The sequence below is a fragment of the Aedes aegypti genome, chromosome 3 (genome assembly GCF_002204515.2).
Source record: "Aedes aegypti strain LVP_AGWG chromosome 3, AaegL5.0 Primary Assembly, whole genome shotgun sequence".
Lineage (NCBI taxonomy): Eukaryota > Metazoa > Arthropoda > Insecta > Diptera > Culicidae > Aedes > Aedes aegypti.
The window spans coordinates 373,373,185-373,387,578 of record NC_035109.1 but is presented as its reverse complement, the minus strand read 5'-3'; the positions used below and the strand labels follow the sequence as shown (position 1 = coordinate 373,387,578).

At 37.4% G+C, this 14,394-nt stretch overlaps 2 protein-coding genes across 6 annotated transcripts in view; both read left to right on the top strand.

The window, feature by feature from the left end:
- Positions 1-14,394, top strand: part of LOC5574210 (insulin-like receptor) — a 255,669-nt gene that overhangs the window by 154,491 nt on the left and 86,784 nt on the right. The window lies entirely within an intron of this gene.
- Positions 9,744-10,260, top strand: LOC110678522. The gene is made up of 2 exons (XM_021851495.1): positions 9,744-9,934; positions 9,996-10,260. The coding sequence occupies exons 1-2, from the start codon at positions 9,811-9,813 to the stop codon at positions 10,199-10,201; spliced, it is 330 nt and encodes a 109-aa protein (XP_021707187.1). The 5' UTR covers positions 9,744-9,810; the 3' UTR covers positions 10,202-10,260.

Here is a 14,394-nt window from a genome sequence, read left to right as displayed (position 1 = left end):
TTCAGGAGGAAATCTTCAAGATTCTGGTGCAAATCATGTTCAACATTGTTGGATATCGGTCAGAATCTTTATGATTTCGTTTGTATTTCTGGGATTTTAGGAGGAATCCTCACTGAACTGAATTCTAACGATTACCACCAAAGTCCCTACTATTCCCATGAAAATCTAAACATTCACCCTGGAATCCAGGATTCTCGCCAGAATGTCAGGATGCTCACTGGTAACTCATAGGTACTCGAAATCTCAAAAATTCCCACAAGAATATCTAATAGAATCCCAGAAATTAATAGATATCATTTTTGCGAGCCACAAAATTTATGGTAGATTTTTCCCACCTGTTGGAAAAACTGTCCAAATCTCATAAATAATATCTATTCCGGATTTTTTAAGGACCGCTTACAGCAAACTGTTATCATTGCTCCAGATTCTGTGAAATTAGACACCTTTCTGATCCTTCAAAAATCCTATGTTCGCAGTTTTAAAAACTTCATTTCATATATTTTTTCAGAAAACTTCCTAGGATTTATTTCAAAGATTTCTTCTGAATTTTATAAGAATAATGTCCAGCAATCCGTGTCCTAATTTAATTCATGTAATATTCTCAGAAATCTGCCAAGTACTCTGTTGGTTTTGTTCATGATTCCTTGAATGCTACAAAATAAACACTAGCCTTAGTAAGGACCTAGGGTCTTTTTCGACCCATTTCAAAATTCAAATCAATGTAACTTTTGATTGAAATAGCTTAGCAATTTGAAATTTTCTGACATTTTTTTTTTTGTGGGAAATTTTGTTTTTGCGGAAACAAAAGTTTTGAATGACCCAAAGGGAGCTTCCATAAAAAATATACAAATTCTGTCTTAGGGTGTGTTGATCGAATTAAGTTCTGTTATGCTTAAATGAAAGGCACACATGTTTAGTTTCAGACACCCTCCCGGAGATCAGGATTTGATCACTGTGGCCACCGGGAACCTGCTACATCTGAAAAAGTCCCTTTAGAGACCCTTACTTTGACAACCTGTAGTTTTGTAACTAAACAAGTAATCTGAACCGTCGTCATATTGTTGAATAGGTTTTCACAGTCCACGTGATATTCTCAAATCACTTAATCATTCATACCCGGTTCCGGAAACCCGAAACATCCGAAAAGTAAGTTTCCATCGCAGTTCTGTATTTGTAATTCACATCGGTGCGATTCGGTTGATGAATATTTCGGCATAATTTTTTTCTGTATTAACGAACCAATTACCGGCGCACGTCCCCTAAAAAAATCAATCCAGTATGGTCCATGCGGAACCGGTTCCTGGAGTCCCGGGAGGTGGCCAATCTGGACAAATCGATGAAATTGCACAGATTTATGTCCCAAAACCAAATAAATTGTATCCAATTCTCTACGATTTTCTATGTTTGAATGTATTTTGCCAAAAAGATGAATGGATGGTTATTCTGGTCCTTTTGGAGCACCGGATTGGCCACCAGGAAACCCGTAATATGGGACCACAAAGATTTAGTACCAAAACTAGGCATGCGACGGCTCATTCTTCATGATTTTGGATACCTGTGACTCTGTTAGTTCAATTATAGGTAAATGGCCACTTTGATTCTTTTGAGCCACCGAAATAACCCAGGAATGACCACCGGAGGCGATATTTAGTTTTTTATACCTAAACTAGGCATGTGACGGCTCATTCTTCATGATTTTGAATAATGAACAACTTTGGTCAAGCTACTGAGCTATCCGCGAAACAAAAATTCTTTGCTCACTAGCGCCGCCTAGTGGCAAAATTTCGAAACTTCCGACTCATATAATGTTAGACCTTGTGATACTGAGCAACTTTGCCGAAGACGCCATCTTTCTAAGTGGTCAGGCAACTGAGCTATCCGTGAAACAAAAATTCTTTGCTCACTAGCGCCGCCTAGTGGCAAAATTTCAAATTTTTCGGCTCAAATAATGTTAGCCCTTGTACAGTGATACCTCCATGAGTCGATGTTCCATGACTCGATATCGACTCATGGAACCATACTGAAAACAAAATTTCATGGTTACTATGATGGTCCCTAGAGGCAGCCTTCCAAAGGATTGCTGTTCCATGACTCGATATTTCCATGAGTCGATGGTCCCTTCAATATTGACTCATGGAGGTTTCACTGTAATACTGAGCAACTTTGCCGAAGACGCCATCTTTCTAAGTGGTCAGGCAACTGAGCTATGCGCAAAACAAAAATTCCATGCCCACTAGCGCCGCCTGGTGGCGTAATTCCGTATCAGAATGACCACCGCATGTCAGCCCTTGAGCTACTGAACAACTCTTCCGAAGACACCAACCTTCCAAAACATCAGGATCTAGAGATATCACATGTTACCACGGTGCTCCCCTGACCGTTATTATCAGAAAAAAATCTCCATCAAATCTGTGCTCACCAGTCGATTTCTATAGCTTAGCTGCATGTCTGGGCAAAATTTAAAAAAATCGTAGGGCCCGTTTTGAAGATACGCCCTTTTGAATGTGTAAGTCCACTAGTTCTAAGGAAATCTGAGATTTTCATTGGCCGTGATTATTAGGATAGATATCATATTAAAACTTGAATCAAAGTTGGTTTATATAGTTATAGTTATAGTTCTGGGAAGAGTTTTGAATGAGAAGATAGACGAAATTTTGAGTTACGTCCTTTTGGAAGCGTACCATTGAAAACACTTATTTCCAATAGAATAATTAGGCATTCTTATACCTTTGAGCATATTCAAATGTTTTCAAAGGCTCAAGTGTTTTAAGGCATTACGGAGCTAATTTCATCATATAACCAAATTAGTTCTTGTAGCACAATATCATGGCTAGCTTGGTGAATTCATGTACTCGCGATTCAGTTTATTTTACATGCAAATATTGTTACCTGTTGTACATCGAAGCGAAGTATACGACAAGGAATACTTTACAAGTTAAGTTTTCGGTTATGGATAGCAGTGTATGGAATAAAATAAAATTAACAAAATAGAAAGCAGCGATACAAAATGGAAGAAAACAATGCAAAGTTTAGAACATCCGTTGCTATTTTGTTTAATGGAGTTCAAAATTGTAGCATTTACAGAGCTTAACTTTAAATGTTTGTCTCTGTCAATTTGGAATACTTTGTGAGGCTCTCAAAGTATGATTTTTTTTGTTTGTGATTAGCTGGTGAGTCTTTTGCTTGTGAACACAGTCTGCGATCGAAAAGAAATAAAAGTTTACATGGAAATCTTCAGATTGTGTAGGATTGAAACCATATTCTGGTATGTAGTCCAGCAGGTTATCAACAAGGCCACAGAACAATTCACGATCTTCCGGTAATCAAAACTGGAATTTACTTAAAATCCATGAACAACTCTGTTTTAACCATATTTTATATATCTTTTCAAAATTATACCCCTTCACTTTGAATCCCATTACCCCGAATACCCGAAGACCATCTTTGCAAGTTCCAGGTTCTAGAATGGCATTATTTCGTATTCCTTTATCACGGAACAATGTCATACAAGGTAATTATATATTCGGGACAATAGCATTCAGTGTAATAGTGCGTTCAGGGTGATGACACTCGGGTTAATGAAGTTCGGAGTTAAGGTATAGAATCTTCTCAAGAGAGTTTGATTTTCAAGGGAGACATGTAACATAAAGCTCTGAAAGTGTTATGATTTTATATTCAATGAAACCAAATAATAACAAATGTTCCTTACTTTTCTTAAGCATATTTCAAGTACTGAGGCTTTCTCTTCACGAGTTACCATGAGAATGGACTGATTGATTTATACAATTATTTCACTATTGTATTTATACAGAGCTCTTACGTGTTTGTGAAATCGAAAAGACCGAGAAACCCAATGGTTAAAATGTAGATTTTTTAAAAATATAAATGTAGTAATGTATGCTACAAATGATCAAAAAAGTATTGACAGTGGTCTAGAGTTCTATAGTTTGGCCAATTGTGCATTACTCAGCAATTGAAGTTTATGTTCTGAGGCAGTACAAAATTATCCGCCATAGCCGGTAGCTTCTGCTTCTTCTTATTGGTATTACGTTCCAACTGGGACAGAGCCTGCTTCTCTATTTAGTGTTGAATGAGCACTTCCACAATTATTAACTGAGAGCTTTCTTTGCCAAAGTTGCAATTTTTGCATCGTATATCGTGGGGCAGGTACGAACATACTCTATGCCCAGGGAAGTCAAGGAAATTTCCATAACGAAGAGATCCTGGACCGACCAGGAATTGCACCCAATCACCTCCAGCATGGCTTAGCTTTGTAGCCACGGACTCTAACCACTCGGTTAGGGAAGGCCCAAGGTAGCTAGTTGAGCCATAACAATATTTTATGAATAATAATTATGACACGAAAATTGCTCCGTAATGCCTAACAGCGCTTGAGCATTTGAAAAAATAATCAATTGTGAAAGACTTTGGCGCATATAATTGCAATGTGTCATTGAAAACATTTGAACATGCTTAACGGAATGCCTGCTTAAAAGAATGCCTAATTAATCTATTGGAAATTAATGTTTTCAATGGTGACACTTCCAAAAGGACGTAACTCCAAATTTCGTCTATCCTCTTATTCAAAACTCCTCTCAGAAAATACAAATAACTATATAAACCAACTTTGATTCAAATTTTAATATTATATCTATTCTGAAAATCACGGCCAATAAAAACTCTATCTCTATCTCAGACTTCCTTAGAATTAGTGGACTCACACATTCAAAAGGGCGTATCTTCAAAACGGGCCCTACGATTTTTTTAATATTTTGCCCAGACAAGCAGCTTGGTTATAGAAATCGACTGGTGAGCACAGATTTGATGGAGATTTTTTTCTGATAATAACGGTCAGGGGAGCACCGTGGTTACAAAATTGTGCATTCTTAACCCTCATGGTTCATATAGTGCAAATCAGAAAAAGCGCCCCTACCGGCCAAGTTCTCAACTAAAAGGATGATCCTCAACTCCTAAAGGTAGATTGTACTTAGCACTGAAACTTCGCCAAAGACAGTACTTTGCTATCTCTTTTGGCATACGAGATATTCAACAACACCCCCCCATAAGCCCTGGGTCTCCTATAACGTTCTGGTGTGTCTAATAGGAGTGAGCGTAATAGGAGTGCACGTTATAGGAATGCGTTTAATAGGAGACCTGACTGTAATAGTATCTATGATATTATTAGTATGGTGTAAGTTCATTGTTATAAAACTAAAGGATTAAATGTTTAGTATTCTTTCTGAATATCTCGTGCATTCTCATTCAATAGGAATACCTCGTAGTCGATAATTAGATGTTTATTTTCTATTGTGGAAAACTACGCTTTAAAACATGCAACCTAATTATTTTCTATGTCTTTGAAATTCGTTTTATTGACCAAATCTTCCTGGTATAAAAAAAATAAGCGCCTTAAAATTTTTCAAAATCTTTAAAGTGAGTTTTAACGTGAGTGTTAACTATAACGCAAAACAAAGAGTAATTATTTAATGTTCTATTTGAGAATAAAAACTTGTCATACTTCTTAGGACAGACTTTATTTGTAAACCAAAACTTTAAAAATGATTTAATTTAGAGTACATATGCTTCCTTTTTTATTATGCATGTATTTAAGCATCTATTTAGAAATGTATTTTATCAATTGTTTTTTGGAATTCATTTTGAAACAACCTCTTCGAAGCTGATGATTCCAAAACATATATTCATAGGTTAATACATAAGAATGGTAGGTAATACACAAATGCTTCAGAAAATTAATCGTTTTCATTGAATCGCTCATCAAGTCATGCATGCTTTCTTCAAAGAAATGTGGGGTGTCGGTGGTATTAAAGTATTTTTTCAAAGCATAGTTTATGACTATTCGACCGACTATAATCCTTAATTCCAAGTTAATCATGAAAGCTCATAACTCAGAAGAACAACCAATTAAGCCTATCGTCTTTATGCTAAATGTCCATTCGGCCAAACGTACCATCCATTAAATTTTCAATGTCACTTAGGTTAAAGTCAATCATTTGATCTCCATTAGTCGGCGTTCGAAAGACGCGTTTATGATACATTGGTTTTAAGGCGAAGTAAGCCGTCATTGAAATTTGTACACGTCATTGATGTTGATGACGTCATTGAAAATTCGTTGGTATTGCAGTGATGTAGCTGAAAAAGTATCAGCATACTTTCTGAATGTCAGCACATGTAGTGATACTTTTCCGTATCAATATCAACTATCAGGACCGAGTTTTATTACTTTGAAATTGCGATCTACAATGTCAACATGGCAGCCAAAACGAATGACGGGCTACTTAGCCTTAAGCAGTATTTCAATCATATTTGATCTTCTATCATTATATTTCTATCAATATTGATTGATGTCCAAATGGTACATTTTGCGTTACCTTGATCTAGTTACACATATTGACCTTATTAGGTAGAAGCGTTAAAGTAGAATCTGGAATCGAAACTGGCCCTCAGTATACCGGATATACCCCTGCATCTACGGCACTTCATGCGGGAAAGTGTAGGGGTGATAATTTTATGACAGAGAGGTTTGCTGTTTGGTTAGCAGACTACCAAGGTGTAAGGTAAGGCGTGCTATAATGATGGAAGAGTGGAAGCCTAGGGAAACGGTGTTTTGTCCGCCTCTGGTTCCAGCAAATGCTGTGATAGTTTATGAGTGAAAGATAGAAACAGCCTTCTAGCACCACAATACAACTCTTAAAAAATGAGCTACCATCTCTGGTTATCGAAGACAATTTATGTTTGCAAACAAATCGTCGTTTCGGGACCAATTTAAAATTTAAAAACTTGACGGAGAAGATGTAGTTTTTGATACTTCATGCAATTTTAAACAGACGAATTGTTGCAAAATCCTAAAACATGATTTTGAAAGAAAACTTTGTATGTGATAAACTATAAAGAGTGGAAATGGAAAAATATTCCTGAAATAATTTGACAAAAATTGATAATTCGTCTTGAGTTTGATGCTCACTTCACTGCACTGGGCTCGATAAGAGCAAGTGAAAGATACAACTACGAAGTACGAGGCCTGGGATTGAACCTCTGACCTTTTACTTATAAAGCAGAAGCGGTAGCCAGTAGACCACCATATACGTCTGTTAGAGTAGAATATAATAAAGCTAAATAGAAAGTATCCTATTGTGAATATAACCTTTGATGGAACTTCATCTATACGCTTATAGTTTTTCTAGTCTAAATCTTAAATTCTTCTTGGCATTTACGTCCTCACTGGGACAGAGCCTGCTTCTCAGCGTAGTGTTCTTATGAGCACTTCCACAGTTGTTAACTGAGAGCTTTCATTGCCAAATTTGCCATTTTTGCATTCGCATATCGTGTGTTAGGTACGATTATACTCTATGCCCAGGGAAGTCGAGGAAATTTCCATTACGAAAAGATCCTGGACCGACCGGGAATCGAACCCAGACACCTTCAGCATGGCTTTGCTTTGTAGCCGCGAACTCTACCCACTCGGCTAAGGAAGGCCCTTAAATTCTTATCGACTTGAAATAGCATAGCATAGCATAGACTGACTGTACATGTCAATGGTTGCTACTCCGTGATTGATCGGAACTGGTAAGAATTGCACTACGATCCAAATGAATAAGGGATGGGAGTTTCCGCTTACTCTCGAAGTGCAATTTTAGCAGATCTAATATTATTGATCAATAACGGCGCCGGCCAAGTCCTTACAGTCAGTTGGGAAGGGGAAGGAATGTTAGGGTGTAATGATTGTTGCTTCTAGAGACCGATAATACCTCTGCATCTCCACAATCACCACGGGAAGGGTGTTTATTATTGAGGGAGGAAAAGATCTGGGAGTCACCTCTGGTCGATGATGCGATCCATGGACAAGGGGGAAATATACGACTCATATTTAAAGCTAGTGTTGTATTTTTGTCTCGAGAAGGTAGAAGCTTAAAATATACGTCAACATCTATAATGTCGAACAATTCAAAAGAGGTTTTTATTAATGCCGAAAACTGAAAATTACATGTATATATTTTAAATTATATGAAACAGGAATAATGCCGACACTTGTAGTGACGAACTATACATAGTTTGTTTGAAAATTACATACGAGTATTACTGTGCATTTTGTCTCGATATGGTAGAAGTTTTAAAAAATACGTCAACATTCACAATGTCGAACAATTCAAAAGATAATTTTTAATAATGTTAAAAAGAGACAAATATATGTATATTGAAATTGTATAAGAAAAAAGCATAATGCCGACACTTATAGTGACGAACCATACAAAGTTTGTTTTAAAATTACTTAAAAGTTACGCCTTCAAGAAAATATGTGTTATCACAAGCATGAAACGAACTCACCAGTTGGTAATCCATCCTCGACTGAACACAAAACTGATACTGACAGCAAAACTTCTTGGCGTCCCGAAAACAAACCGTCTTGCTTGTGCCTTCCTAAATACCTACCCAGCAAGACGCTCCAAAACAGAAAAAAATCTTTGGAGACGAAAACACGCGCGAAACCGTGAGCCAAATCTATCGGACGACGCAAAACCGAACTGTCTTGCTTGGGCTTCACGAAGCACTACCCAGCAAGACGCTTGAAAACAGGAAAAAAAAATCTCCGGCGACGAAAACATGCGCGAAACCGTGAGCCAAATTTATCGGACGACGCAAAACTGAACTGTCCTGCTTGGGCTTCACGAAGCACTACCTTAAATTCTTATCGACTTGAAATCATGAAAAAGTTTTGGTATCCACAGAGTTTACAATGAATTCAATTTTAGCGGTTTTTAAGATGTAATTGTTTTTGGGAGTTTGTGAAATGTGGGAAAAGTGTACTGACAAAAATTTTGATTTCGCAAATGTGCCAAATTCTTATTAAAATTTACATTACAAAATAAAATACTATGGTGATATAAAAGACACAAACGGTGATCTTTTTCAAAGCATTTTTCTTAAATTTTGGAAAAATTGAAAATCTGCTAACAATGGATTATTTACTTATATGTTTATTTTTCTGTTTGGCAATATCTTGAAATTTTGGGAAGTACAATAAAAGTTTCCAAATTTGGTGCTAAACTAGACCTACTACCTGCAGTAGATCATATTGGATATTCATCATAAAACAGTGTAATAGAAGTGAAATAAAACTGATTACGTTTTGACTTTCCAGTCACTTTTAGTCACCTATTTCTCAAATCTAGTCACGAAAATCACTAAATAACTTTTTGCTACCAGCCCTGATTATTTGAGTAATATGTGAAATTGTGTCCCGCTTTGGAGCCAAATTACATCTGGTCACTTTAGTCTAAGGGCATTCAGACAGACATCAAGAATTGTATGATCTACAGATATTTAAGAACTTCGTAATGAACGCTCCACGAGATTTTGGCAAAATGTCTTGCAGTATCTCTCTTTTGAAGTTTACAACGATGACCTCATATTTTTTTGCAACATAAACTCAAAACAAAACCATGGTCTCCAGCGAAAAACACTATTAATAGCAGAAATGATAACAACTTCGGTGAAACTTCCCCAACATCCACTTCCGGTAAACACTGCCATTATTGTTGACAACTTCCCCCAAGTCCCCTCGGATTTGAATATGTCGCAACTTTCGCGCGCCGACCGAATATCCCATTTGTCCAAACAAAAACAAAATTGTTGTGCGTCAGGGTTTCACGGCAGAGTAGAGCAGCACCGAAAAACCCCCGCAGCTTTCCATATTTGCCACCGGGAGGAGGACTTCGAGCGTATCATTACTAATCAGTCAGTCAGTTTGCTAGCCAGTCGACAGTCGTCATTCAGTTTGGCAAGAACATTATCATGGTCGCACTTTTAAAATCTGCTATTCTACTCGGAGCGTTGGTAGCGTTTTGTTGGACGGCGGAAGCTAACAAAATTGTTCCATCGAAAGGCGTTTGCAGTAATCCACCGAATTTGCCAATTCGTAAGGACAAACTTGGTATCTCCTAATCTTGAAAATATAACATTGAATCTCCTTCGCACAGGATCCTGTCCGGAGAACGAAGAGTTCCAGTGCTGTGGAGCCTGCGAGCAGCTGGGCTGTAACAAACGAGCCGGCAATGTGATGTGCTTCATCTGCCCCTCGGATTGCTACTGCAAGGAAGGTTACATCCGGGAGAGGGCTTTCGTCGGAACGGCAGGGAACCGTGCCCGATGCATTCCGGTGAAGCATTGTCCCAAAACGGTTTAGTCTTTCTAGGATTGTAGCACACAATTTACGAACGAATAAAGTAACTGCTCGAATTTTAATAGATCTCCTCCAAACCTTACGTCTACTACTCGACTTTGAGTTATCCAAACTGTCTGGAAGTTGAACACATCAAGATTTTAGTATTTATCCCATAAGTCAAGGTTGGTAGTAAGTCTCTTTTTTGAGACTTTGTTACTATTTTGATGCAAGTTTCTAAAAAATCTCTATTGTCTCTGCAAATCCTCTTCTGTCTCTATTTTAACCAAAATGGCCTCTAAAGTAACTCTGTCTTTTCATTGAGAAAAGCTTCAGGAATTGACTTTCCGTACCATTCGATGGATACTCGTCTATTGATTACCATCCTTTCAATAAAACCGCCTAACGCACAAGTTTCCGTCCGAGTTGAACATCTACATTCCAGCAGGAAAAAAAATCCCGCGCAGCTTCAATCAACTTGACTTTCGACTCGAAGTTCCCACAGATCTACCATACTACAACAAAAAATTATGAATGGAAACCTCCGGACTCCATTCATGGACAAACCTAGGCGAAAGAAGCGAACCTGTGTCGGGGTACTTTCGACTAATAACCTAAACTGCGGTCAGTCAGTCAGTCATTCAGTCAAAACGGTGCGCGTTATTGCTTGCCATGTTGCCGAGGAGAGGAACGATTATTGTGGTTTCTGCTTTGGGCCAACCCGGGGCCGTGAACTTCTCCCCGTGTGGTTCCCAGACCCGGATCGATCGATACCGACCGACCGATCGAGCAGCTCCTCATATTTCAATTTCCAATAAAACACCGCTCGGAGAACATGAGTCTGGCTGACCCCGAGCAGTGGATTGGAACAGAAGTGTTGCCGAACTTGTTGATCAGTTAGTATATTTTATGGGCAAAGTTTTTTATAATTTCGGCTGATTAGGTAAAATAACAAAAATAGTAAAATTTTCTTTAAATGCAACAGAATTACAACAAACTAAGTTATAATTCAAACAAAAATATAATTCACTATGTTTAAATTAAACAAACTAACTCATTGTGCCACTAGCGTAGCTGAATTATAACAAAATTTGTTGTTTTTTTTTAACATAGAATTGTCCAATTGCTTTAAAATTTATCATAACAAAATTCAAAACAGTCTTCGTCATAAAAACTGATATTTTTAATTGTGTTGTGTTCTAACCAAATTTTAACAAAATTCGTTATAAGCAACAAATTTTGATATAACTATATTGTAATCCACTGATCGGGACATCACCGTAGCTTTATGTGAAAGTTTTGACAACTTCCAATGCAATGGTCAGCCAAGCCAAGCGCAACGCGCGGACAATAATGGTTCAGTCAGAGAGTGTGGTCATTCAATAACTCAATTTTAATGGGCCTATCTTCACGTCATCGTTGTCGCTGTTGTCTGTCGGTTTCGGCTTTATTGAGATACACACAAGGGAGGGGGCTCACCTTCGGTGAAGGATGACCTTTCTTAAAAGTTGTTTTGGAATCAGTTTTTCGTTGTGTTACACATTAAAAAAAACTTTCAAGATGACGTATCGAATATTGTTGGTCTAGTTCAGTTCTCACTTTTAAAATAACATATCAAAATTCCTATACGTATTAGAACCCTTTGAGCAGAAGCTCAATATATAGAATAAAAAAAGATGATTTGGGTCTTGTTCTTTTTAAATCCGTCCTAGTCGCTTATCTTTTGACTGCCACCGAATTCTGCTAATGCATTTCAAAGAAATTCCTATTAATTTATTTTTTTTGTCTCAAACCCACAATAGCATTTATATGACAATGTTGTTGTTTTTTTTATTAAACGTAACATCAGATATTGCACAATTCGTTCTCAACTGATTTTGAAACACGATCAAAGCAAGCGAAGAAAAATATCGCATCTGCATCGGTCCATGATCGGCAATGTTTCGCGAGTTGTAACAAACTTGATGAACAACAGCGGCGAGAGAGAGCCCATGTTCGCGGAGAACAAAAAACTGTGTTCCTTATAATGTTTCCGGTCAAGTTAACTATATTTTAAGGTCAATTTAGAGATAACTATTAATATAGTTGATTAGACAGTATATTGTTAAAAATAACTATACCGTATAGTTGTTGCCAACTATATTTTTTATTGAATTTACTACGTCAAACGTCAAAATTCAACTATGATTTAGTTGACTCAAAGTAAATTTATTTGATTTTACATTATTTTGCAATTCTACTTTTTCAACAAATCTGAAAAGATTCGCTGCGAGTAGTGTTGGATCCGTTGAATCTGTTGCATGCTCCTTGTGGGTGAGCGACGGAATCCGGATCCATTGTGTCCGGTTCGCGTTGCACGGAAGAAAAAACGAAATGCGCCGGTGAAAAAAAAAATAAAATAACGCGTCAGTAGAGTTTGATACGTTGAACCTGTTGAATGCTCCTGTCGAGCGAGCAACGAAATCAGTATCGTGTCTGGTTTGGATAGTGCGGTCATTCGTGTATATGCTCACGTATTCATTTCGAATTATAATCTTATCGTTATCAAAACGAATCCTTTCCCATATCCAAACTCCCAGTGTTTTCTTGTGGAAGTGCAGAGGACTCCTCGGCTTCTGTAAAGCAAGTAACACGTCAACATTTCCCTCCCATTCCCAAATTGACCTGCATTCGGACGCAGCCGGCGCCGGTATTGTTTGTTATAATATTAAGAGCACCAGTATTTACACATTGAGCATGATACTGATCCCGAGTAGCGTCTGTTGGTTCCCTGTGTAAGTACAACTATTCTTGCAATAACGGAATAGCAACTGCTGGCGGTCAATCATGCTCATGCTTAAATCTGAAAAGATTCGCTGCTGCTTTATCGATCTTAAAAAACCATTGCTAAAATCAAAAAAAGGTGGTCATCTTATCACCTACACTATTCCTTGCAAGTTAAAAATAAGTAAATTTGTGAGCATGACTTGAAGTCGAGGGATGTGAAGGTTTTCGGATAGTGGTAATTATCCAAATTATAATTGATATAGGTACAAGTGGATTGCTGGTGTTTTTATCATGCACTGTTATCCCCCTGATATCATCAGAGCTGTAGCAGTAGACGATAAACAGACTGTCATGATGTGTAGTGAATCATGATTGTTACAGATAGCGATTAGTGAGAGATTTTACTATTTTTCTCAGAATTCAACCCTTCGTAACACTATAAAAAGTGGTTCATTTTTTTTCATATTTAGATCTTTCGATTTGAATAATCCTGTTGAAACGATAGATCACAGGATATTGTGCAAAAAATTCTCATATAATATCTCCAGAGCTGTATTTTTTTTGTTAAAATAGCTCGAACAACTTCTTTACCTGTGGCACGGAAAGGAATCCTTCAAGTATTTCTGGAGAAATTTTTACAAAAAATGTTATGTGGGACAAAATTATTGAAGAATTTTATGGATAATTATGGAAAAATCTCATGAGTAATAAAAATGGCATTTAGGGAACAATTTTGCAAGACTTTTTGTAAAGAAATCAGATGTAGATCCCAGTAGATAAAAAAAACATAGATGATTCTTCTACAGGATCTGCAGGAATTCCTTCTAAGAGTTCTCGAGGTAGTGCTTCAGGGTTTTTCAGATCTTATTTCAGAAAAGTGATTCGTCCAGAAATTCCTACAATGATTTTTCAAAAAATGCTTAGTGAAATTCTTCAAGAATTTCCTCTGGAAAATCCTTCCAACGCTAGTGCCTCTAGTTAATTTGAACATCCATCGTTGCGAAAGTTCTCTCAGGAATTCAACCAGTATTCTCTTCAGCGATTCTACCGGTAATTCTTTTACCAATTTCTCCATTTGAGTCCTGCCTCAATTCTTTCAAGCCTTCCATGAATCTTTCGTGAATATATCCAAGAATTCTAGGCCAACATTTGAAAACACTCTAGAATTCCTACGTAGCCTTTTTTTATTAACTAGATTTTCATCTCGGGGGACCAACGGGTTTACTTCCCTTCCGAAGGAAGCTGTCACTATAACTTTTTTTTGTCAGTGACGATCTCGGGGATGGGATTCGATCCCAGGTCATCGGCGTGAGAGGCGTGTGTTCAAACCACTACACCAGGTCCGTCCCCCGATATTCAAGTTATTGTCACTGAAGTTCCCAACATTCTCCTAGGTATTGTTCGAGGTTTTTTTTTCAGGAATTACTTTAGAATATCTAGTAACGAACTGA